Source organism: Ptychodera flava, chromosome 14, assembly GCF_041260155.1.
Source record: "Ptychodera flava strain L36383 chromosome 14, AS_Pfla_20210202, whole genome shotgun sequence".
NCBI lineage: Eukaryota > Metazoa > Hemichordata > Enteropneusta > Ptychoderidae > Ptychodera > Ptychodera flava.
The window spans coordinates 30,808,971-30,835,650 of NC_091941.1; the positions used below are offsets into that span (position 1 = coordinate 30,808,971).

At 39.8% G+C, this 26,680-nt stretch overlaps 2 protein-coding genes across 2 annotated transcripts in view; one reads left to right on the top strand and one right to left on the bottom strand.

Moving 5' to 3' along the window:
- LOC139150144 (small ribosomal subunit protein uS12m-like) overlaps window positions 1–26,680 on the top strand; it is a 629,842-nt gene that overhangs the window by 452,831 nt on the left and 150,331 nt on the right. The window lies entirely within an intron of this gene.
- LOC139150136 (uncharacterized) lies at window positions 1,782–26,414 on the bottom strand. The gene is made up of 4 exons (XM_070722313.1): window positions 25,986–26,414; window positions 22,705–23,395; window positions 19,155–19,539; window positions 1,782–4,992 (listed from the first exon to the last, which is right to left on the bottom strand). Exons 2-4 carry the CDS (start codon window positions 23,205–23,207, stop codon window positions 3,814–3,816), a joined length of 2,067 nt encoding a protein of 688 aa, XP_070578414.1. The 5' UTR covers window positions 23,208–23,395; window positions 25,986–26,414; the 3' UTR covers window positions 1,782–3,813.

Here is a 26,680-nt window from a genome sequence, read left to right on the forward strand (position 1 = left end):
AAAATGGCGTCAGAGTGTTGTAAGGCTGACAGGGGAAACCCCAACACTGCTCAGTACGGACCACTTCTCCACGATTCTGACATTGGTGAGTATATCAATGTCATATGTCACGAACAGATAATCAGACTGACAGTTCTCTATAATTCTGCACCATACCCACTACCGGAGGTATCAGCACGATTATCCCCTGGATATTCCCAACCCATCAGTTGCGGCAAGCGATAGAGATATGATAAATGTCTGAAGAGTACATTTTCCAGAACCGAGTTACAGATTTCAAATGATATCCTTATAGCCCCGACAGCTGCGAATTTTATGCATTATTTTCATGATTTTATTTTCAAACCAAAGTTGGTTCGTGTAAATGTGCTCACTGAAGGGCATGTAAAGAAGTATCACTGCTCACTGATTTGGACCATGCCTACGTGTTTTGAGGTTAAATAATGGCGGGAAATCTAAAATTATGTCAAAACGTTTGAATTTACATGCCATTTTCTACACTTATGACAGTGTTGTACACTTTTTCAGTCTTTAATGGGTCTTATTCAAAGAAAACTATTGGAAAACAGGATATTTTGAGATCGGTTTATTACATATTTGCAGCTATTGGGGCTTTAAATATAGATGTGAGTGTCGCAAATTTATAGGGTCAGAGAGGTTGCAACGGTCTTCGTCCTCCGCTCGGACCAGGTGACGCTCGGACCAGGTGACGCTCGGACCAGGTGACTGCGGTCTAGTTGGGAAAGGACTTATTTCCTTACGTACAAAGAATGGTGCAAACCTGTTTTGAGTAAAATGTCCTCGTTATTTCCTCGATAGCAAAAATACCGTACCTTTTATCTGAAGATATATTAACTATTATGAAGTACACAGAAATTCGACGTACAACGCATTTTCTTATTATTTGCAACACGATGTTATTGTGGACTTATGAATTGTCGTCCTCACTAAAACTCAGTTGTCAACAATAACATTGGACAGTTTATCGGATATCGTGTTGTTTTGTGTGACGAGTGGAACATGATTTTCTACATTATTTTGGGACAGAACAAGAAACATCTTACTACATGGCATAAAATACTGAACAATATACCGAAGTTACCGTACAGCTTGTGCCGCTCTAAGGCACAGGACATCTCTCGGACAATTTTTTCGAACACTCGAACCTTACAATGGTTCTACTCCGGAATAAAAAGGACGCGATGCGTTCTACAGACTCAGTACGCCCAAATAATCACGTGATGCGGTACAAACAAGCCCACATGTGTACTAACGCGTATGGAAATACACGTACGTCAAGCGCGTTTGCGCACATGGGTTTGTTTGTACCGTGGTCGATTCGAATTCCGGGTTTGGCCTATTCTTTGACGTCAAAGTTTCTGTGTACTCAGTAAACCGGGGAAAAATTACGTTTTCACTGTCTTTGAATTCTTTTTATTCTAAAATCGAAACTTTTTCCTGTGAGAAATTATAGACGATGGAACTTATTTGGCACTTCAAGTCGTTTGGTTTTAGACAATTTACTTTCCCTAATCCCGAACATTTGCGTGGTAAGTTCAAAGTCACCCTCTGGTCCAAAGTGGCCTTGAGCAAACTATACGCAAGTTTTTATATATAAAAATCAGACTTTTTAGATATTTATTACTCTTTTTGGTTTTAGCTAGTTTTATCTCAGGGAGGAGATCCGGATACTTCTGCTGTACATGGAATACAATCCATACTTCAAAAACAATCGGAAATTTACAAAAAAAAACAGAACTGGAAGCGCAAAAGCTGCAGCTGCGATGTAACCATGCCGACGCACCCCCTTTTATTAAATAAGAATACAAATATACATGTAACACGTGACGTAAAACAGTCAAAAATTCACAGCTCAGATAAGGTATCAATGAACGACTCAAGAAATTCTTTGGACAATTTTCGATATTTACAAAATGGAATGAGTCAAACTATTTTAAAATTTACCCATGTCTTGAGCTGACGCCATTTGGAAAGCGACATCGTCACAGACCATAATTAGAGATTGGAATCAGTCAGGGGCTTTGTAGCATTCATTGTTTTTTGTTTGTTTATGTTTTTGTACATTTTTTGTTTATTTTTGTTTGTTTTGGCAACAGAAACTCTGCCTGCACATATCAAATACCACTGTTGACTGAATGAGTCATCGCCAAAGGTCTTTCAGGAGCGGCTACTCTGTGCTTCGTGGAAGGAAAATAAAGATGTTTTGTGTAACATCCTGAAAGACTAAGCATTCAGAAGGAACTGCACATATATACCGGAATCATTGCTATATGTCCATACAAATCTAGACAACTTTACTAAGCTATTTTCTGATAATGTTGCATAATGACAACTTTGTAAGCAGTATCAAAAATGCATCAAGTTCACTTCACCTCCTGTGCTCTGAACGAACTCGAGAAATTAACGCGATGCACCTCCAGGCACAATGCAATTAAGTTGTCCATCCTTTTTATCTCCTGTTAACGTTGAATGAAGGTTTGCGTAGATGTGGTGAATAGAGCTTTGTCACGTGGTTGACAACATCGTTTCAATGAATTTCACATTAGTTTCTTACATACTTGATGTCTCCCGGCGATCTCCTCCAGAATAAAATGTCGTATTCTGATTTCTACTTGTCTACCCGCCAGGACCGGCTTTAGTCATCCAGGTAGAAATGGTCAGCAAGAAAATTTTCATTTGGACCACATGTTAGAGTCATACATGTGAGTGTTTGAAGAAACTGGTGCTAAAGACGCTATGTTATAGCTGTACAAGCAAATGCATGCGTACAGGAATACACGTACAAGTTTTACATGTATCTACGTTTCTGCACATGGTTTTGTTTGTACCGCAACCTGATTCGAATTCCGGGTTCAACTCATTCAGGAAAATACTTAAATATGTACATGGTTAAGACATAACGTCTATACCGACAAGTTTAAGGTATTATGAAGCGGCCTTAATTCAACACTGAGAATGGACACCTTACGATGTGTTTTGTTTTCAAATTCAGCAGAAGCCTCTTGATATTTTTATGTATATACGGGTTAAGTGTAGTGTTGTCAAAATTATGGGTATCATCTTTGACATTTTATAAACATACGTCCGTTATCAATGTTGCTATCCTTTCCGGAGTTATGACTGAACGATCTATCTAACAACCACACACAGTCGAAAACTGATACAAGAAGATGTATAAGCCAAGAGGTATATTAATTTTGTAAATAAAACACCCTAAAACCAATGATATGTTACGCTTAGTGAAACACGGCAGTTCAGGCGTCTAAAATTGTAATTTGGCGGAGACGCTCCATGTCCGAAGTCAAACTGCACCGAGTTCTGATATTATGACAAAGTGTTCTGTGGAAAACGAAATTTGTTTATGGTAGCCGATGTTACAACGTCAGAGCTACACGTTGGTTATGTAGATGACAGGTGGATGAGAATTAAGACCACATTTCTCCGAAGTTTGGAGTATCCATGGCGACGGATGGGTGTCCTTTGATTCTGACTCATAACCACTCAGATAATTGTGACTCTCGACCGACAGTAACGTGTTACCATGGTAATAGTCATCCGTCGTATCACGTGGTATATGATATATGTGTTCTGGATCAGAGATTTGTCGGTCCTGGCTGTTGTACGGCGATGGGTGTCTGTCAGCCTGCTGAGGGCGAACGAGAGTATATATCTGTTCGTTGTTTGCGCTTGCGTCTCTGTTACCTTGTACGACGTTTGGCAAAACGACCAAGTCCTCTCCTACTGGTATTTCAGGTTGCCTTGCATGACTTTGATTCGGCGAGGCGACATCGCCTAGTTCATCACGAGGAGAACGTCGCGGTCGATGCCACTGACGTCATCACCAGATGCTATTTCCTGGCAATTCGTCTGTATAAATCTATTCAGCACTTCTTCTTCGAAACAGATATCTTCAGTGTCGGTGACCAGTGACAGGCACACGTAGTTGGCGTCGTCGGGGTTTTCTGTCGGTTCTGGCGGGTCCTCTCGCTCTGGTCGTGCGTCCTCGAAGCCCCTCTGAGTTACCATAGAACGATTAGAGCCATCGAGTAGAGACTGTTGCATCTCCCCTCCATTATTTCCTCCACTCTTGCAAGAATGCAGCGTCCCCTCTCTTCCCGGGCCTTTTAGGTCTGAAGTGGACAGCGAACGCTTTGAATCTTCAACAAATATAGTTGGCTTAAAGTTGCATGGTGTCGTTGAGCCGTAGTGAACTATGGGTACAAAGAAACGCTTTGGCGGTGACTGCTTCAAATCGATATTGTCATAATCATGAACTCGACTACAGTTGCCAGCGCTGGGATGTCTCGTTGCTAGAGTTTTCTTGCACAGTCTTTCTCTCTGGTTAATTAATGTCTGGGGACTACTTGAGCTCCTCGTCAAGGTGTAGTGATCATTTCTAAATGAGAGAGTGAACGTGTTTCCTCCGTTTTTACTTCTTTCTCTAACTTTAGTTTCTCCCCTCGAGTTGTTCCTTTTACCGCGGGATCTCCTAGTTGTGTCACGCTCCCGCCCCGTCCCCATGGACCCATGCCTTCCCGAACTCCCGACAAAGTGTTGCTTCCTCTGCGAATATTTGTCTCTCGATGTAGCTCCTCCGGCAGTTTCTGTCAGAGCGCCCCCTGGAGGATCCAGTTGGTTGTCCTCCCTGTCCACACTGGATCGACCGGACGACATGAGTGTTTGATTGCGCACCAGCCGGTGGCCGTACGTTGATGAGGTACGTTGTCTGCAGGTGATCACTTGAATTGCGATGTGCTTGAAACCTTCGCGGAATTTCTCAGACATGATGGCGTAGATCACTGGATTGAGGGAGGAATTGGCGAAGCCGAAGAGATGGTTCAGCATGGAACCGAAGATGTAGTTCCGCTTCTCCCACACCATTGGCTTGAAGATGGTCACCATGCTGCTGACGAAGTGAGGTGCCCAGCAAGTACAGAAGACTATAACCACGACAATGACCATCTTTGCCAGCTGAAAACGAAAGAAAATGATTAAGTGAAAGAATAAATGAAATTAAGGAGCCGGGAAACGTCTGTTTTGGAAAAAATAACAGACGATGTTAGGAAAGGTTCCAGGACAAGAATGTCAACAATGGTGACACTGTTGTTAGCAAAATGTTTCCCCATATCTAGGCTTTTAGAAAATGTATAATTTACGGGGGTTCTGAGCTTATTAACCACCAGAGAATTGTTAGATTAAAAAGATCTATTTCTTGTCTTGGATGGAACCTTAAAACTATATAAATTGACTGAGCAAACAGTCGCCTGAAGGACAATCCAACAAATGCCTTCACTTTCCCTGATATCCACTCCTGCCGCACCATTCCAACGCCACATTCAGCGTCGGGTTTAACGAGGGGACCTACACACTTAAGCCCACGGATTTTCGGATTATCGTGTATTTCTAAATTTTTTTACTTTCAATTTCAAGTGCCCGTTAACGCTAGAATTCACTCGACCATTAGTACTACTTACAGTAATCTGTATACGCGCGAAGCAGGGTGCACACAGTAAAGAGATATATTTTGGCTGAACAGGTCGTAAAGCCGACCCGGCGTATTCGAAGCCGGCGCCGATGTGGGGCAGGTTCAGCTCTGCGTTTACAGATCCGAAGGGCTCATCATAGTCGAGGGGCAATAAAAAATTACACTGATGGAAGTTTTAAGACGCGGTAGTCGTAGATATGAAGAGGCCATCGTGAAAACCTTGATATTGACAATGTCAAAGGTTAATCCGTGAGAGAGAAAATTGAATCTTTTATGAATTAATTCCTTAAGGTTCCAAGACAAGAAATTGACCTTTTTAAGCTAACAATTCTCTAGTGGTTAATAGCTCAGAACCCCCGTAAATTGTATATTTTCGGAGAGCCTAAATATAGTAGAACATTTTGGTCACCGTAGTGTCACCATTGTTGACATAACTATCACGTGACAGGTAATTTGCATAACCTTTCAAAAATCGGTTTTCACTATGTTTTGTTTTAATGCTTTGAGATATGTGGCTGAAATTCGTGTGTGTGCAAGCTGTCCTAAGGATCTTTCAAACTTTGTCTCAGAATTTTTTTAAAAATCTCAAACAATTTTTATGCCAGAAAAACTTGCAGAGCGGTAAATTTAACCCTAATTGATTTCTTTAAAATTGTGCTCAAAAAAAACTGAGCAAGATATAAAAAATCTGAGTCACGCTTTGGAAGAGCGTTGTCACAGCTTGCATTCCAGAAAGTTTGAGTCAGATATTTTGAAGAATTGAGACAAAACATAGGGAAACCCGATTTTGAAAGGTTACGCAAATTACCTCTCACGTGATAGTAATGTCAACGATGGTGACACCGTTGTTGGCAAAATGTTCCCTATATCTCGGCTTTTAGAAAATGTATAATATTTACGGGGGTTCTGAGCTTATTAACCACCAGAGAATTGTTAGATTAAAAAGATCTATTTCTTGTCTTGGAACCTTAAGCCGTGACTTCTATCTCTGCACTTTCCGAATCTCGGGAACGATTAAGACCCCGTATTTTACGTCAGTACTCTTCCACTTACATTTCACCGCCTCTTCACCTTGGCGTTATAACTTTTTAATTGGTCCAACTAATTGTGGAACAACGCCCTCCTTTTCTCAAAACTAAGGAAACAGACACCAGGCAATCCTTAGATCCTTAGATCAAATAAACCAAAGGCATAAATAAGTATTTATTTATTTAGTAAGTTAGTTATTTCTCAGGTGTCTAAATGTCTGATTACATCGCATGACCGATGCCAACTCGAGTAATTGAAACGCCACAGCATTCTAACGAAGGTTGTGAAGCTTTTATTTTATAATAATTGTACATCCGACGTAGGGAAATGATTTTCGGAAGCTCAACGAGTCCACAACGTATGTACATGTATTTGGCCTTTTATAGGAGATTTCTTGATATGGGAAAGCGTGCCGTCAGACAAAGACGTATGATAACTGATCAAAGTAGTCAGCAATGTGGGTGCATAAATGATACATTTTCAGTATATCATTACTATGTATACAGTGTATATCATTATACTTATCTACCTTGGAGCTTGGCTGCCAGCAAGATAGAATCCCATTTACTGCCTTGAAATTTCACCCAGAAAATGTCACAACCTATTCCTTCCGTCATTAAAATGCTCTCCCCTCTGGCTGGAAATATCATTCGGCATTTGCAAGGCAGCGTAATATTACGGAGTTGCCCGATGTGGTGCAGTTTTATGCCATGATGTGTATACTTTGCATATCATATTGAGAGCGCTGTCGATGCAAATAGCCGTGCAAATATATCCAACAAAACACGCGCCACGGGAACTTTGGAATACTACCAGCTGAAATAGTCTCTCAAGTACGGCACGTGTCATTGGACACAACTCTTCCTTTAGCAAATATAGGGAATCTAGTATCTACACACGCCCTAAAATTTCGACATCCCACGATGGTGTGAGTAATGTAAACCAGGTTGGTTCATGAAGTTGGCAATGTGCAAGGACCATCCATCAATCCTTGTGAGAACCAATTCACTTGATTGCCTGCAAACTGCTGTTAGGGTTAGACTTTACGAGCGTAACGATCCACCATGACTCAGGTCGTCTTAAAGGAAACGCAGCCTTTCCAAAATCCAATTAAAGTCGAGTAATTCGGTTTAGGAACAATCAAGTACTTAATTGGGACAGGTATGCTTTGAAGAAAATATATGATCATCTGTGTAATGTTCATCATCGAGAGGGGAAACTGCCATTTCCGAGTCGAATTGTATTATTCATATAATTATTTTGATAATTTTTACAATATTGCGCAATTAACTCCTGTCAGAATTGGATCAGATACCATGATATATTTGCTTTCAGAAGAGAAGAAAACTCGATTTGGGCCTCAATTTACATCTATTACGCACTGTGCTTATGATTTCATGAGCGTAACGATCCACCATGACTCAGGTCGTCTTAAAGGAAACGCAGCCTTTCCAAAATCCAATTAAAGTCGAGTAATTCGGTTTAGGAACAATCAAGTACTTAATTGGGACAGGTATGCTTTGAAGAAAATATATGATCATCTGTGTAATGTTCATCATATTACCCTATTGTACGAGAGGGGAAACTGCCATTTCCGAGTCGAATTGTATTATTCATATAATTATTTTGATAATCTTTACAATATTGCGCAATTAACTCCTGTCAGAATTGGATCAGATACCATGATATATTTGCTTTCAGAAGAGAAGAAAACTCGATTTGGGCCTCAATTTACATCTATTACGCACTGTGCTTACGATTTCATGAATTCACATGGAATACTATTAAAAGTAACAATACCTTGTTTTTGCCGAAACCTATCCTTAAGCCAAAAGTATTATCGAGTCAAACGATCGCAAGCATTAGCGCGATATTTGCTGCGTGAAACCAAATCACTTGAAACCAAATCACTTGAAACCAGTGACAGTGTATGGCTGAATATACTACTTATCATATATAGAGATTAGGATTGACGTCAGTAACAAGATTAGCCTGATCTGATGCAGTTATTGTGAGAGTAGATGAGTTCTGAATCATAATTTAAGCAAATTAACATGAATTAATATTTTTCAAGCAAAACTTAAACCAAATCAACCAAAACTTAATAAATCCTTGTTATTATGAAATATAATCTGTATATAAAATCGATCCAATCCAATCAGCCGTTCTGAAGATAACACAGACACACCAACGACTCACGTGTACGTACACAGTCAGACACATAGAAAGACATATGTAGACAGGTATCTTCTCAGAGGGATAAAGTGCTCGGTGCAGGATTACAGAGCAATATTACAATAGAGATGAGAAAACATACCAAACGTTCTTGATGTCTTCTCATCTTTATATTATATATATATATATATATATATATATATATATATATATATATATATATATATATATATATATATATATATATATATATATATTGTGTGTGTCTGTGTGTGTGTCTGTTTGTCTGTGTCTGTGTCTGTGTCTGTGTGTCTGTGTGTGGGGTGTGAGGGGTGTGTACATTCTTTTTTGTGTGTTTGGTCTTCCTTCTTCTTTTGTGATGTGTGATTCTTTTCTTTGTTTTTTTTGTCTTTAATTATAATAAAAAATTTAAAAAATTAAATATATATACATATATATTTAATTGTAATAAAAAATTTAAAAAATTAAATATATACATATATATATATATATATATATATATATATATATATATATATATATATATTATGAATGAAATGGTTGAGTACGTCATGTACAGACTCCCTGTGTATTGTAGATTTCAATTTACCTTGATCAGTAACTAGGTATTAAAACGAAATCAAAGAGGGGACCATTGCGAGCCTCGACAGTGGATAAATCACCTCAGTGACGAGTTCAGGATGAAGATTTTTTTACCACTTGAACATTTACGACTTCAGAGACGAGTTCTATTCGTCGCAACAAAATGTGCAGATTCCCCGATAGTTAAAACAACATTCCGTATAATTGCAGCACTCGTGAGTCAAACGTTTGAATGTAAATTTAGCATCTACAGCGATGCCTGGAAACGGCCATCCCCGCGACACGGTTGACACAGCGTACTATTTTGGTACTCGTAGCACGGCAAGGTCGACATCGTAAAGGAGGCTGGCGACAGAGCTTCTTTAACAGAACGGCGAGTGAATCTGTAAAATGTAATTTGATATTGAAATGAAACGACACTCTTCCGAAACCTATCGACGCTCTGAGGAGCATTACCAAACTTCCTAAATGTAGTTATTATCACATAATAGTGATGAAAGCTGGCCTCTTAAATTCATTCATCATCCTTTACAATGTCACAATTAATGTCTTTGGAAATGTATACAGTAAACGTGGAAGTCCTCTTTGAATGTTTACTTAACCCGTCACTGTAAACTCTCAAGATATACAGTGAAGTCGTAGTTACCGAATGGCCATTTCCATGTCACATCGCTACAGTTGCCTCACGTAGTATGTAAAAGGGCATATACCTCTCAATCTCGGGCCTATCAAAACGACAAAGACAATTTATTTATTTATTTATCCTCCCTTTAACGATTGAACCCACACAAATCTTAGGCTCCTTGGGTGTTAGCACGGAACTTAAAATCGGCCAGGCTTCACACCGTAAGGGTTAATTTTTTTTCTGTCGCATTTATGTTCTCTTCATAACCCGATGCCATTATTAGAATTGATTTACTTGCAAGGTATACTGGTGGAGAACTACGTTTTACGACACCATGTATAGTGAATTCTAATTGTGTGGCATCACCGAGACCTGAGAACTTGTAAGCTGTAATATTTTACTTCGAGTTTTTTTCTTCTTAACGTGATAAGTCTTGGCAATCATACATGCCAGGTTTCGCAAGAAATGCGACTTCTGCCCTTGATTGACGACTCGGAATTTTTATTATGAAAAGACCAAGATACGCCTTCAACCATATAATAATGTATCACTAACCCCGACTCTAAAAGCATCTGTCTTTACACTAATATCCCGGTTACCAGGGTTACGATCGCCCGACATGCTGTAACGGGTTTCACGGAACGCCGTCGCATGATATCCGTACAAACTGGTGACCAAGAAAGAATTGCCAATATATGTCAGAAAAAAATTGTGGCTTCGCAGATTGACGTCACCTCTTTCAGGTCACAGGCACTAGCTTTTGACGCTAAGGTAGACATGCACCTCAAAACGAATATTTTTTAAAGTTTGTTTCACTCTTTGCTCCAGCAAACTCTGAACTATTCGTTTTATAATCAAGAATAAATATCGTTTGAAGTTTAGGATCAGAGACTCAGAAGCAAAGTTACCTCAAATCAACTGGAACTCGAATTTCGGAATCGCATTAGCTTTCTCCAACTCCACGGAAGCTCAAAAAATTCGAAATTCACAAAACCATGGCAGTGAAAAATTAATGTTCTCGAGACCACGGACTAACTGCGTGCGAGCTATCAACAGCTAAGAATTGTGAGATATATAGATTCCGATAATCTGTCCCCAAAGGCACTTTCTGCCATAAACCCGTTTATCGCGTATCTTATTCTTGTTAGCGGGCGCAATGGTCTCGGTACTTTCCCAAATCGTCTAAATCACGTATGAGATATGATAACACACCTGGAATTAAGATGGTAGTTTCTCTCCCTTTATAAATATGAGAAATTTGCCTCGTATTCCAATTCAATGAACGCCACACACCACCGGGTTATGCTACACAGTGTATTATGGTCTCGGAATGCATTGTAAGTCCCATTTGCCAGCAATAACGATGCTAAATGAAAACATACTAGCTTTGCTGTAAACTTGTATCGGAGCATGCGCTTTTTCCATGCAATAGTCATCTGTGGAGTAAAAGAGATTGCTATTACCATCACTGCACGGAACCAAAAGGCTGGGTAAAACGTTAACGCTAAATTTCTGGCACTCAGTCGGTATTTAAATAATTTCACAAGCCAGTGGAAGAGTGACGTCAGTTATTTTTAGCTTCTTTGTTGATCTTTTTTCTTCCTATATTGAATCGTTGCACAAAGTGATTGAATCCCATTTGAAGACAGGTTTCTAAGAATAGAAAGCAGATATCATTCCAGTTTGAAGTTGGCACGCGTCGTGAGGAACAGTTTAAATATTTAGTTGTCGGTACGGCTGTCAGAAAATATGTAAGCCAGACATTAGCGAACAGTTCTTTCTCGGGTCACACTGCGCTTAAATTACACTTCAATTTTATAGAATTTTAGACGCATTTTGTCACTGCGATTTATCTCTTCTTTGACTGTCTGTCTAAGTAATGAAAATTAATCTGAAATTGTACAAACTCAGAGATGCATCCAATGATATCGGGGATTTTGAGAGCTTTAATGTCAGATTCAGAGTGGATTACAAAGGCGAAACAACTCATACAAGCTGACACAAATCTATTGTTCTACCGATTAAAAGTATAGTTGGTTGGAACAGGAGATATTGATCGATCGAAATCCAAATGATTCAATCCCCATTTTTTTCTGTTCTTCGTCGTACTAACCTGGATTTCACTCTCTTGGAGATCAACCTTACGTAAAAAATTAGTCCCCAGTCTACAATTTTCTCTCATCAATATACATTACTTCTGCAACAACGCTAGGCTAAGTAATCGAGACAATGTGATACCCTAAGGCGGGGATTTACTCCGCGGCTATGCCCCCCTGCACCCAGTATAGCAAGGTCACATAATACTCCTTTGACGAAGTAAATTAGTGTTAAACTTCCTTGAGTCTCTAAGAGTCAGACACTTTTTCGTCATAATTTACAAAGGAGCGCTCGGCATTCAGTTAGCGTCCAGACAAATGCAATTGTCCCCTGTAATGACCAGTGTAGGCGATGCTGAAATTTCAAACTTCAAAATCAATCTGAATGCGCGTCTGCACAAATGGATCAAAAGTGACAACCCGAAACTGAATAACCTATTGGGCATGTATACTCTCTCCTGTGGATTTAATTTACAAAGAGTTCTCATTCACAAGGGTCGAGTGAAGTGTTGTCTGCAATCCATGAAAGCTACATTAGCTGTAACTATTCATATATTTTCCAGCATTTTTGTTCCACAATGTAAAGTACAAAATTTTATTTAACTCCAAAACATCATGTTCTTGCCTTGATGTTCAACCATTGGGAACTCTGGCTCCCTGTTTGTTTGTTTGTTTGTTTGTTTGTTTGTTTGTTTGTTCATGCGTGTTTGTTATTTGTTACGTATGATTATTTCCATATAAAATAAGAAAAAACAATAAGAGTTTTATTTGTGTTCATATTTGTCAATAAAGAATTTTGTTTGTTTGTTTATTTTTTGTGTGTGTTTGTTTACAAATATAGTAAATAAACGATACTTTAAAAAGTTTCTAATACAATTCCACATGAAATAAAGTATACCCTGCCTTTGCCGTGAGGAGTAAGCACTCATGTGTGTCCCCTACTCTCTATGAATACTTATACCTTTTCTAATGTGAGTCACAAACGCGCAAAAACAAACAAATTTTCAAAAATCAAACAAGGAGCCAGAGTTCCCCATGGTACAACTTGACAACACAGAGTGTTCGTACTGCTCAAAGTTATCATGAAATTTGAATTCTATAGTCCGTACTTTTAGAAGTCACATAACAGCAATGACGTAGCACAGTGTATGTACACGATATACAAGCACAGGGCCAATACTCTGTGTTTTTAAACTTCATTTGGAAGAAAAATAAGACAATGCGTTTGTTTTCAGGAACAGCAATGATGACAATACCATCAAAAGTTACGGCTAATGTCCCATTCATAGCGTCCGACGGGTGGATTATTGTTTGATCGTCTTACGGACTTGATGACGTCATGAAAAGAGGAAAATTCTTTCGGGGATATGTCACGGTAATCCGTCGTCTGATTGGACAACACGACATTAGAATAACATTATGCTCAAACCTTGAATTGAAATGATTTTGCCAAATACTTTACATTATTTGGTTTACGATGGTTTCATATTTCGAGTACGTCGAGCCAATATCTATTTTCATTTAGGACTTCATAAATGTATGACTATCCATCAAACAGTCCGGTCAACAGAATGTGAAGAAAGCAATATTTTCATTCGTCCCTCTAGGCACAGAATATATATATAGGGGAAACATTTCGTCCAATCTACTACATTCATTCATCATTCAATTACAATCCTCGGTTGAACGAGTTGAGTAATCTGTCATCGACAACAAGTGGCTCGCTGTTTATGTGTCAAGTTTACTGTTGGCTTCTCCTGACCTCTTATCAAGGTGGCTACCAACTTCAACTACACCCTGCCGATGAAGAATCTTGGGAAATACTTCATTTAAACCCCTTCCCAATACTACAATATCCTGTTTGGGGGATATCATTCAATATATGTTAGTTTTTTTATTCAAGCTAACCTTACAAAAAAGACTCTCACTTTGACTTTTAACTCTCTCAATGTTGAGTTTAATGTGTTCCTACGAAGGGATGTCCTCTTGAAAAGTATTGCATAAAATTCTCTGTGCCACAACTATACCCATACTTGCGAAGATCTTTACATAATATACAAAATTACAAATTTTGATTATTCCTTGCACTTCCAAAATAAAAATGTTGTCATGATGAGACCATGACACCTTAAACGGCTAAGTATGTTTCAGTCGTATGTAGAACGTCAGGACATCGAGAAATGTACTGTCTCCTATGAAGCGGCTTAATTTGCGTCTTGTGACCATGTCATAAATAAATAAATAGATAACCCGCACAGCTATCTATAAGGAGAGCATTTCGCACTGGTGTCATTAGGAGGTTGCACAAACTAGATAAATGTCACAGCTCAATAGTGAGTTAATAAACCGTTTGGTTACGGGAAATCTACCGCTATTAAAATAACTAATCTTCCAGCAGTGTATGAAGGATATCAACTGTACAGTTCCTGAACGCGAAAATTGGGAACCAAGTTTGCTTCCACTTGTCATCAGAAGATGGGAGAAAGTTGCTTCTATATGATCATACACAAAACAATCCGAAGTCTTCGGGTATTTCTGAAGTTGGGGCCCCCACCTCATCTTCAAACGTTTACATACACGAAACCTGCAATTTTAAGGCTAGTAATGCTAACTTTTAATGATTTTTTCCTAATTTTTGTTTTTAGTGTAAACCATAGATTCTCGTTCTACTTTCCAAAGCATCTTGACATATGCAGTATTTAGCTTGTCAACTTAGCCTGTACATGTGAAAACTGTGTTGTTATTGTTGACAAGTGAATTCAGGTCCGGAATAGAATTCAAATGTAAACAATAACAATGCATTTTACATATGTAGACGCTATGTTGAAAAGCTAAATAGAGGATGTTACAACATTCGTTATGGAGTAGAATAAGAACTTGCAATTGACATGCAAAATAAAAGTAATGAAAAAATCATAAAGAGTTAGCATTAGAGTGATTATTTGCAATCCACATCAATGCAGTCGGCTGTCAGTCCTATTACACAAGTAAGAAATACCCGGACGAAAAACGTTTTACACCGTTAGAAATTGGTGGAATTGGAGTACCCACTTTAATAAATAGATAAGGTAGAATACACGTGCTTTGATTTCCCTGTTTCGGGGAAATTAAAATAAAATATTGCTTTCCTTCTATGCGCCGCATGAAAATGCCGCCAGCGTGCGAAAATAATCTAAATCTGCACCTCTCTCTCTGAAATCAAAGGGCTGATAGAAACATTAATCTATGCTTGCCGTTGTATTTTGATTTGATTTTTAAAATGAACACTCAGAGGGGTTAAATCAAGGAAATAAATTATTAGAGTGTAACTAGGCCAGGTTGTTCCGGCATCGGGATGCTTTTATCGTAATTTATGAGAATACTATTCTTAGAGAAGCAATATTTGACCTTTCTGCGTTGGAAATATCAAAACTTCTGGGCGCAGAAGCGAAGTATTTTGAGAGGTTTTGAGTTTTATTTTAGGCATCTGATGAAGATGTTCTTTAAAATTCATCCCCACGGGTGTTTGTGGGCGCAGTTCCATTACCAGGCGTTATTGACTGAAATGTACTCTCTAGTATTGACTATTTATGCATATTTGTGCAAATACTGCGATCAATCTTCGAGGATATGAGAACTTCGCCTCCTTGTTTTTTTTAATCATGGTTTTTCGACAAAGCGTGAATTTCAATTTCTTACGTTTCTCGCATGTTACCTTTTCAAGTCTGACCTCTTCTGCAGATATGTACACGTCATGATGACGTAACATAATGCATACAATATGACGCCATATGTGATATTATGGTCTATTTATGGTAAGCTTTTATAACATTCTAAAATGCTATTCTACATAATGTTGATAAACGCGGGGCTTTCATTAAGTAAGGCGTTTCCTCTGTTTCGCTTAATTTGTCATTAGCTCATAAATTCCAAAGTTTCCATTTGCCAGGCCGTAAAATAAAATTACAGGAGTTAAGACCATTGACTTTTTTGTAGAATGGAGGTGATGAGTATTGGTAATAACTCATTGAAATCGTTTGTGGTGCAATTCGTAAATCGCTGTATTCGCCGGAGACTCCGAACAAAGCTCTACGCGTTTCATTTGCGAGGAGAAATCCAAGGGCATCGTGCGCCCAATACTTGGTTCTCTGATACGATCGTATTCCCAATTGTAACTGTTCGTTGAGCGGGCAACTGATATTGGTCTCCGGTGAGAAAAGCCGAAAATTAAGTTGAATTGATAAAATCAGTTATCTCAAAACTGAAATTAAAAAATTAAATGTTATATTCTTGAATTTCGCCGTTATTTAATTCATCCTGTGTTGCAACACACCTGTCAAGGAAAATTACATGGCAACACTTGTTTCCATGACTACGGCCTTCATGTATTTTCCGAACTGTCTCGCTGTCGTGGGCAACTCACGGGAGGTAGTACGGTACAAGTGCGCAAGTACAGGTGTACTGAACGCATTGGAATCGAGGGGAACCATTTCATGGCATGCATTGTGTTGTACTCTGTATGCATTGAGTCTAGCCCAGTCTCCTATGGAAGAAACTAAGTCTCTCATTGCAGAATGATGTAATTAAGACAATGTTTTGAGTTTGATTATTGTAAACGAACTTTTGCTGCAGTTCGATTCATAGTAGTATGGTTAAGCCATAATTACATCCTGAACGTCATAAATGAAATTAGCGATTGATGGTTGCAAGTTGTGATCATTTCCGTGTTGTTTTTACTATAGAAAAAAGTAAATCCTCCGTGTTGAAATGCAAAGGGATCGTAATGGCCTACAGACAACGCATTGCGTACAGTACGAAATGTTATTGTTAACAAATGAATTCTACTCTGCACTGGGAATTAATCGTCAACAATAGCATCGGATATTACACATACAGATACAGTGTAATGACAAATTAAACACTGGACCGTTCATTTAATATCGGTATCAAACAACTTCACAGGAGCAAGCCTAAAATGACCCATTCTGGTATGACCTGCTCCGACGATGACGCCATGGTGCAATTCTGTACGATTGAAAAAACAGACTCACTTCGTTTGCTTAAGCCCCGTTAAATAAACTATAAGTTGTAAATATTTAAGGTTAACGTGATGAATTATTGACAGTTTGAGACAAAGTCTATAGACGATTTTTACCCGAACGAGAATGATTTATAAGTAGGTTATTTATTGCGGGCCCAATCATGACAAATAAATTTGCCCCGTCCTCTCACACAACTTAGCCAACACAGACTGTGCTTGTTACCTCGAGGCGATCTAATTACTAATTCATTTCTTTGAAATTTCCCAGAGACTGCACCAATAAGTAAATAAATAAGCTTGATTTGTGGAAGAATTGGACAGGTGTGCGGATACCCGTGGGACGCGAACACACCGTTCCACGAAATTTGCCAGTCAGCGGGTAGAATGTTATTACTGAAAACTGCATTGGTATTTCAACATAGAGAGAGACATACACACAGGAGAGAAAACAAATGTATTTGTTTTTAGGAACAGAATCTTTCGAAAAAAATGATAATAATAAGAGCTTTGTTTTTTAATTCAATAGTATTTTCAGTCGAGATCATCTTTCTATTTGCATTAAAAAAAACTGAATTAATATCTTATGCTCTAAACAATAAAACCAATTTTCGAGATCAAAACATCGAAGAGTGCCATTTTTATTATATATTCTTTTTATTTGATGCAGCGGCGATATAAATGACAACAGGGGGCGATAGCGGTCGTCACTGAATGAACAAACGTGCAGTGAGGTGAAATCTTCCTACGTGCCAATTCATTTCTGTTACTGATAGCAAAGGCAGGTCGGTGCAAACTCTCAGAGATATACGATCCGAGAAGGCAAGCTGAGAGAGACGCTAAAAACGGACGTAAAAGATTTACAGATGTACGTAATGTACATAGCTGACGTCATTGAAGTGAACATGCTTTTACACAATTTGTATTTTTCAGAGCAAAGATTTCCAGACAGCCTATTCTCTTAAAATAAAAATCCTCACTCGCAAAACACGGCGTATCTTTCTCAAGGACATCAGCTTCGTGTATAATTCACGCTTCGGAGTTCTGCGTGCGTCGTTCAAATTTACAAGTAGTACAGACAAATGCTGTCTCCTTTAAGATCAAGTGATGTATCGCAATGTCAGTTACACGAACTTTCAAGTGGATTCGTTAACTCGAAGGATGCTAGGATCGGACACACACACCGCCGCGGCATCGCAATGTCTTATCTCAGAAAGTCAGTCAGCATAGTCCTATCGCGCAGACTCAAAAGAAAAGTTTTCGCAAACCGGTGAATGAGTTCCGCCTTCCCTACCATTATATATATAAAAAGAAACACAAATGTTGACAACACTATTTGTATGTGAAAGTGCCATGCGTTACTAATGCCAAACATAGGATTTGAACTGAAAGGGGTTTAAGCGTGCAAATGTCTGATATAGGACAATTTAGATTAAGGCGAAAACGACACGACGTGAATACGCGAAATGCAAATGATTATAGACTTGATCTATATACACCCGCTCATGTATGTTGAGTTTCGCTCATTAAGTCTTCGCTGAGTCCCCCGTTAAAAGTTTGATGAAAAAAGAAAATAATGTAAAATAACATTTTAACGGTACCTTTGGTTGACTTATTGGTATGAGTACCCCTGCTGCAATATATTGTTTTATTCATTTTCCCTGATAATCGAACATTGACTTTGATGACTCAGCAAAAATTAAATAAGTGACACCAAAAACATGAGCGGGTGGGTGTTCTTTGTGTAAATGCCCACACGATGTTACTAGCTCCCCACTGGTGAAAGATGTAGATTGATATGCCCGCCTCCTCTCTTGTGAATGTATTATAAACAAGTTATGTGCATACGCTGACCATCAATCAGGTAGTATCGAATGCTTTTATTAAATCTAAATCGACACGGATATCCGCTGGGCTTTCGTAGTGTGCTTTGCTTCAAGATATACGAGCAGCAGGCCTAGGAGAGCCATTTTACACGACATGACGCGCAATTCGAATACATGGCAACTGATTTGTGTGTGAGTTTACGGAGGCGGTACCCTGTGAATCAGGGAAAAAATCTTTAAGTAACCTTTCAGAAAAATAAACCTGGGAAAGTCTCACCTTTCGTCTACTTTTACTTTGTCGCGAGTGTTGAAAGTCCTTGTTGTGCAGCATCTTATCCTCTTTGGTCATGCGCAGAAGCCTGGTTGCCATGATACCGTAGCAGATGCACAGGAGCGTCAGAGGGAAGAAATAGAGGATGAGCATGAGGAAGATATGCCAACCTTTGACGAAAAAAGCTCCGAAATCGTGGAACTGAGGGGTGCAGATGATACGATTCACAGAACCGTAGTCGCTCTCCAGGTAGTAGAAGAAGAGGCAGGACGGATACAGGTATGGCGCCATCAAGAGACAGCCCACCGTCCAGATGGCTACGATGATCTTCCTCGCACGTGACTTTGTTCCAAATGATCTCGCTTTCAGCGGGTGTATGATGGCAAGGTACCTGTACGACGGGAAAAAAATGTTCTGATTTACATTGCTGGCAATCAAATCGATGACTTCTTGTACTCGATCACCGTCCTTTTAATAACTTTTATGTGCCGGGCCCTGGGCCATTTCATGTACGGTTGAATGTGGGCGACTAGCTAACAGATGGGCAGTTCTGCTGGATGCAATCTTGGACAATCATTTCTGGCAACAATTGTAGATATTTACGACAACATCTTCGACTTTCCGACGTTTTAACAGTATCTTGCCCCGGGCGCCCACCCGAGTGAACCTTGTACGTTGAATAAAGCCATCAAAATCACCACTCGTAAATTTTATCGCTGGAACCATGGGAGATCTTAGGCAGTATAGTGGGCAATTTGTTCATATAATATTTACAAGCCCGTTCTCTCAGAGTCTGGCATTAGTAATTTTCTCAGTCATTATCGGCAAAGGTAACCCTTGTACAGTGTTCTCTGTTGCGTTACATTGACGCACCATATTTCATGGTGCTTTCAAATGCCATTGACACAGGTATAAATATTTGACGTTTGCTGATTAAACGACAAATAAGAGAGACCTTTATAAGTAATCATGGTGTTTAGTTTTTCTCGGGTTATAATTTAATTAAGACTTAAATAGACTCTCGCCTGATATTTTTCCAAGGGTTATTTTCTCGCATCGCGATAACTGAGACTATAACGGAGCGAGTAGTTGTGGAACGGAACATATACCCCTATAGATCGCTGTTTGACACCGCTATTGCCGGCTCAACAATATGCCCGATATTAGCATCTTATTACGATCGCTTTAATGGGGAAACTGGCAAATAAAATGACCATTATCGTATAAACGACGGCGAATTGCCGGCGTAATGTCCCCCGTACTTCAAAAGGTCAGCTAAAACGGTACCGGATACCTAAACACTAGTTACTGACGTGCAATAATAGTCGCTGATAAAGACCCATTGCTGGGCAAATCAAGAATTACACGCCGTAAATTTCACCTTGGTCGTAGCTTAGAGAGAAGCGGCAATTGCGGAGAACGACCGAGAATTTACAGTTTTCTGTCAAAACCTCCCGTCGTTACTTCTCTTTCACGTTGTTTATTCTGTGAGTCGGGCACGGTAGAATTCAATTTTCAGCAGCGGATGATCCCATAAGTCACTCGGTTGATTTGATTTTCTGCCAAGCGTGTCCAGGCAGAGCTGAAGCACTGGCCGTGAACTCCTCGGACCGTAACGTGCGTGAAAGTTATACTTCAATAGAATCCAAATGAACGTAAAAGGTGGAAATTCTTTGAGTGTCTCAGAGGCCATACTTACACCTACTTACAATCAATATTAGTCCGAACAGCTGTTACGAATGTGAACAACGTGATAATATAAGTCGTCGCCCTCCCCTCTCTCCCTCCCTCCCTCCCTCCCTTCCTCCCCCCGTCTCTCTCTCTTTCTCTCTCTCTCCCGAATAGATAGATAGATAGATAGATAGATAGATAGAGAGATAGATAGATAGATAGATAGATAGATAGATAGATAGATAGATAGATAGATAGATAGATAGATAGATAGATAGATAGATAGATAGATAGATAGACAGATAAAGAAAGAAAGAGTGAGAAAGATAGGTACATGTAGGTACAGGAAGGTAGGTATAGCTGGGTACGTAGATAGATAGATAGGGGGAGTGATAGATAGATGGATATCTTGTCTTGTGCACTTTTTTGTTTCACTTTTATCAAAGGAAGCGAGATCAATGAATAGTTCTGTGACATCACTCAGATAGAACTCGTTGTCACACCTGGGAGAAATAGGCGGTGCGTTCATCAGATGAGATAACGATAAGAGAAGTGATCCGTGACTGGTTTCAGGATACATGCTGGTGTCCTGAGATTTCAATTTTTATCGCATTCTTTTGCCCTTCTCGCATCTGATCCCTGAATGCGGTTCGTTTCTGTCATCACGCGTGCACATGTTATGTCGATGTGCATGGTTTACCTCATCAGTCATATTACCCTGATTGGCTGCACACTTGAACGGCTTACTGGATATTTTCTCTTCTCTTCATGCTTAGTTTTCGCGAAATGTTGTCAATCGCCCGTTCCGTCATTGCAACTATAACTGAATCTCATGCCAGATATTACTTATGCAGATTCCAATCTTCAATACGAACGAAGGTAAACCCACTGAGGGACTCCGAGTATCTGTCAAATTACAGTTTCAGATCACGATTATCACCCCAATAACAGAGATTCTCCTTACGATGAAACATCGCTGTTGCCTTCGATCCTGTTCACAAACATACATTTTCATTTTAATTTAGCGTTTGTAGAGCTTTAATGTTTCAAAAAGGTCAAATTACGCATGAATAATAAAGCGACAGCAGCCTTATACACTGAAGTGAAAGAAGTAATCCTCAAAACTCAAGGCGACCAGGTAATTTGAGACTGACAATTATTGGATGCTTTTCAAGACTAGACGTCTTCACTGTTGGCATCCTGCTACAGTGGCGGCCATGCATCATCGTTACGATGTTCATTGACTTGTCAGCATTGTGCATACCGACATTTTGCCTGCACTTGATAAATTGATCTGGAAACCCCGAACCCTCAATTTGCGACATCTTTATCGGTGACGTTGACGTACGTAATGACGCTAATTGAAGTCAAGAACTTTGCTTAAATATCAAGGGTGATGTGTCTTGCTGGCGAGTGAGCGTAGTATCGGGACCACAGTGGAATGTTTTTAATTTTTCTGTGTTATCCATGAACAAATAGTCTTGTCTTTTTATCTGTATTTTAATATGTTGTGCTAAATCAGATCAAGCTATATATGTATGCCCGCGTCCACGCGTGCGTACACATGTATGTTTACGCATATATATGTGCAGATGACATATTTGCTTATGCGATCACGTATTGAAGTGGTTGTAAAAATTAGCACTGTCGCGAATGTTAATTTTGCCTGGAAATTTTCTTAAGTACTATTTGGCTCTGACATGAAACGGAAACAGTAATTTATCACATGACAGGTATATATGGTTAGTCAATTAGAGAAAAGCAACGACTTAATATCCGAGCGCCGACAGGTGTGTTTTGGTGACAGCGAAAACCGATAGGCTGGATTTAAGCTTATTAATCATGGTTATTTTGGAATTACGTAAAATAAATCAGTGAAACTTACCTGTCCACGGACACGGCAACTAGCGTCCAGATACTGGCGAAGACGAATATTGGCTGGAGATACTGCATCACCGAACACAGGGCGATGCTGTCTTTGAACGGGGAAATGTCAGTGTCCATGCCCAATTCCATGAGTTTGGTCGGCAGGACAAATATGGAGACGAAGAAATCACTGACAGCCAGGCTGACGATGTAGTAGTTGGTGGCGGTGTGCATACTCTTGTGCTTCCAGACGATCCAGATGACAACAGAGTTGCCGAAGAAGGCCAGCACCATCACCAGAAGATACAGGATCACGAAGGATACGTGAACGGCTTGCAGTTGAGTCAAGTCCGGGTAGCCGGTAACATTGAAATATGCCACGCACTCTCCCATCGAACTTTCGGTGAAGTTGTCCGTTCCGTTGGCCAGGTAGAGCGAATATGCATCTCCGTGGCCGGTAGGTTCGGTCCTTCCAACGGTAGACGAGTTCCTGAGGTCTGTTCGTTGAATATCAGTCTCCATTCTTCGGTTGAACGACCTGGTCACGTTTTATCGGTGATGCACTATGCGGTTGGTGCTGGCAAAATTTTCGCGAGGCTTCCTACCAAGATGGAAGCACGGTTCGCCGAGGTGGCCATCATATCGATTGTCCCGTTGTGATGCTCTCCGCTGTCAAGAGGTCGTATCGCTTTGTTCCCCGTCCTGTCAACCTAAACCAAAATTGGATTGCTCAACAAACAAAGAAAGCCATACATCATTTTTCCTCTACTTTAAAAATACTTGTCCCCTACTCGACTGCAATATTGCTACAGATGTTAGGAAGAATTATGTATTTGCCATAGACCTGCACGAAGGAATGAGATCATGTTTGTCAACGTCTGAACAAGAGAAATAAACCTAGCACGCTCGAATAAATCGGAGAGAAGTCAAAATAACAGCGGTCCAAGTTGAAAGTGCGTGGTGGAATTGATAGAGATTAGCCTAATCGATCTTTAAATCTCTTTGGGGACAAGAGGACTCATAGCGACGAGCAACGGGTCGTTTCTCAGCAAAGCGTTCGAAGTTCCCGTCGTCTTCCTTAGTATAAAGCTATACGAGATAGTCCTGCCTACACGCCGTTGAGGCCAACTCTGTTCAAAGTCCGTCAAGCCGACTAATTTTTACGTAAAATAAGCCTGCCACTTTATAATATTCCGGCCACTACCTTTATCCCACTACGATTTCATTAGCGCCGTGATTAAATCAAATTTAATGAAGATGCTTGAAAATCCCAGGGAACAGGTGCAAGTACCTAAGGACATGAACTTTAATTAAACTTAAAGCCATGACATATGGTGATGTATGGGACGTCCCTTTGGAGCTATCAACTGTTAGTATCGGGGACAAAACCAACCCATGGCCGCCCTATCTTTCATTGCCGTCCGAGGTTTAACTTACGTCTAGTTGACGGCATCAAGTTGCCTTTATGACACGCGTGTACTTTATGGTTGTTCGACTCTGCTGGCAGTGTTCCGACTTGTAAATTTCCGAATAAACGATGTCAAGTTCCCCGGGTATCTTTTCTTTATTTACGAGTGAGGTTTTCCTTCATCGCCGTGCTGTGTGTATTAGCGCCGCTGACTGAGCGAGGCAAACATATATGAACGACCATTAACATGTGTCTTCATTATCCATTATAACGTTGTTCTCGTACGATGAAGCATTTTGCGATGACGTTCACCGATTTTCGAAACAAACTGAAACTATCTTATTTTGATAAAATTACCACTTGCAATCATCATCACTCTATGACAAACTATTTGAACAATTTAAAGTTTTATGACGACAACTTTTGATAATATTTCCACCAGTCTTGTTCCATGAAAATACACGGTCGCTTCCTTCTCTCTCATAAACATTAGCTCTAACACAAAGTATTCTGGGCATGCACTTTGCTATATTATTGCTGTCATGTGGATTCGTGTCAAAACTAAACTTCCTGAAGTTATCAACACTAACATCAAAGATTGTACACTATAGACGAATTGAACGCTGGGCATTTCAACGTGACTTGAAGGATAGAGGGAACAAGAAACTATCTTTAGCTATCTTTATCTTTTACAAACATAACAAAACTTCAAAAGACATGAAAGGTCTCAGCTGATGAAGCTTAGAAATAGGCTAGCTTTTTCAGCGTTGTTTGACGATTAATTGGGGCGCACTCACCTGAGATCTATGGTGCAATAAAGTAATAAAATACAACATGTAACATACCCTACTCATCTGAAGTTAACGACGAACACAAGCATTTCCAATTCTCAGGGCGATTCCAAAGCTGTTCGGGATTATTTCAAATGTTTTATTTATGGTTAGATCCATACCAACGAAGGTGAGATGAGTCTGATGACACTAATAGAAATGATGCAGAAATTGCCGATTCGCTTGACGTACCAGATTTAAAATTATACACAGGGATTTTGCTTATAAATACCGTGTATTCCGACACCGCGTCACCATAAAATTTCAAGTATCTCAGTAAGTCTGAAGTCAGTGTACATTTCTTTGCATGGTACTTTGGTTTAACTCTACATACATCCCACGAACTTGACGTCAGAGAAACTAAACCGTCGAGTATGCAAAATTTACTAAGATGACTCTGAGGCCGGGATTTAGGTTTAAGTCTGAATGACTTTACTTTGTTTATTTTTTTCCTTCAGCAAATGTCAACGCTGAGATAAATTATTCGTCTTGTCGGGATATTTTCATGGAACGTTTGGAGTTGCGAGGTCTTCCGAGACCCATCATGCATATCCCGGAAAATGAATGCAAAGGAGACAGTACAGGTATGCTTTTCGCGACGGTACAATAGCTAGGTAAATTTGACGTGGCTAGTCACATTGTAAATATTGCGCCCTGTGTGAAAGGATATAAAAACATTCAGAACTTGAAGAGAAAAAGCTAACGAGTTTCTTAGCTGCCAAATGGAGTCTGCGCGGCTCCATCTCGGAGGTCTACAATCAAGCATGTCTTTTTTGTAAGAAAATTACAATGGTAGAAATAGGACGACGAGGGGACTTAGTGTTTTAGTGTGAGCTAAATGAAGGTTACGTCGTGCAAGCGTCTCTTCAACAACGCGAGCCGCATTGTCCCCATCCTTTGAAACAGGGCTACTCTCTCATCCGTGGGAAGCAACCATATTATACATATTTCATCAAAAGATCGAGAGTAAATTCTGACTTTCACTGTCTCCTCCCCTGGGGGTGAAGAAAGAGGGGGGAACCTTCATATCAAGAAAGGAAGGGAAACCGATTCGTTACTCACCTGCAAAGTTGTTTTCCCTTTTGGCAGAACTTCCTTGACACGTCGACAACCTGTCTTCAAAACACTCGAGAAAGGTGTCAAATCAGCGACAGCCACCATCGGAGCTACTTACTGCCACATACCAATTAGAACAGCCACATGGAGGATTGAATCACTGCAATATGCATCGTCTCTGAAACGCAGCACTCGGCGAGACTCGACAGAAACTACGATGGCGCGCTAGTGGGCGAAGCACGCGGAGAGCACATGACTAGAAAATGTCGAGTTGCAGAATTAGTTAGTAACAGTGCCTTCTCAGCTGTGCGGTAAATGCTGCCCTCGTCCGCGGTGAAAGCGCTGTAAAAAATAGACTGCTCATACTGTCCGTATCACTTCAGTTTGCTTGGACTGCGAGTGCATGTTGCTGGAGCTATAACTCTTGTCACAGAACAAAGTTAGCAAATTATGATCGGTCATTGGGTGAGTGTCCCACCCATCAACCATTTATCACTTATCATTAAGGCCACTCTATCTTCCTTAACGGTAACACAATAAATTAATGGATGCAGAACTGCATGTCGCATAAATTGCTTTTTTCCACAACGACGGCTCAGCCTGTAGACACCTATTGTACATTTCAGTCTACATAACTCTTTTGGAAATTTACAGCTACACTAGATATTAAAAGTGTATACATGGTTAGCCCGTGATTTACT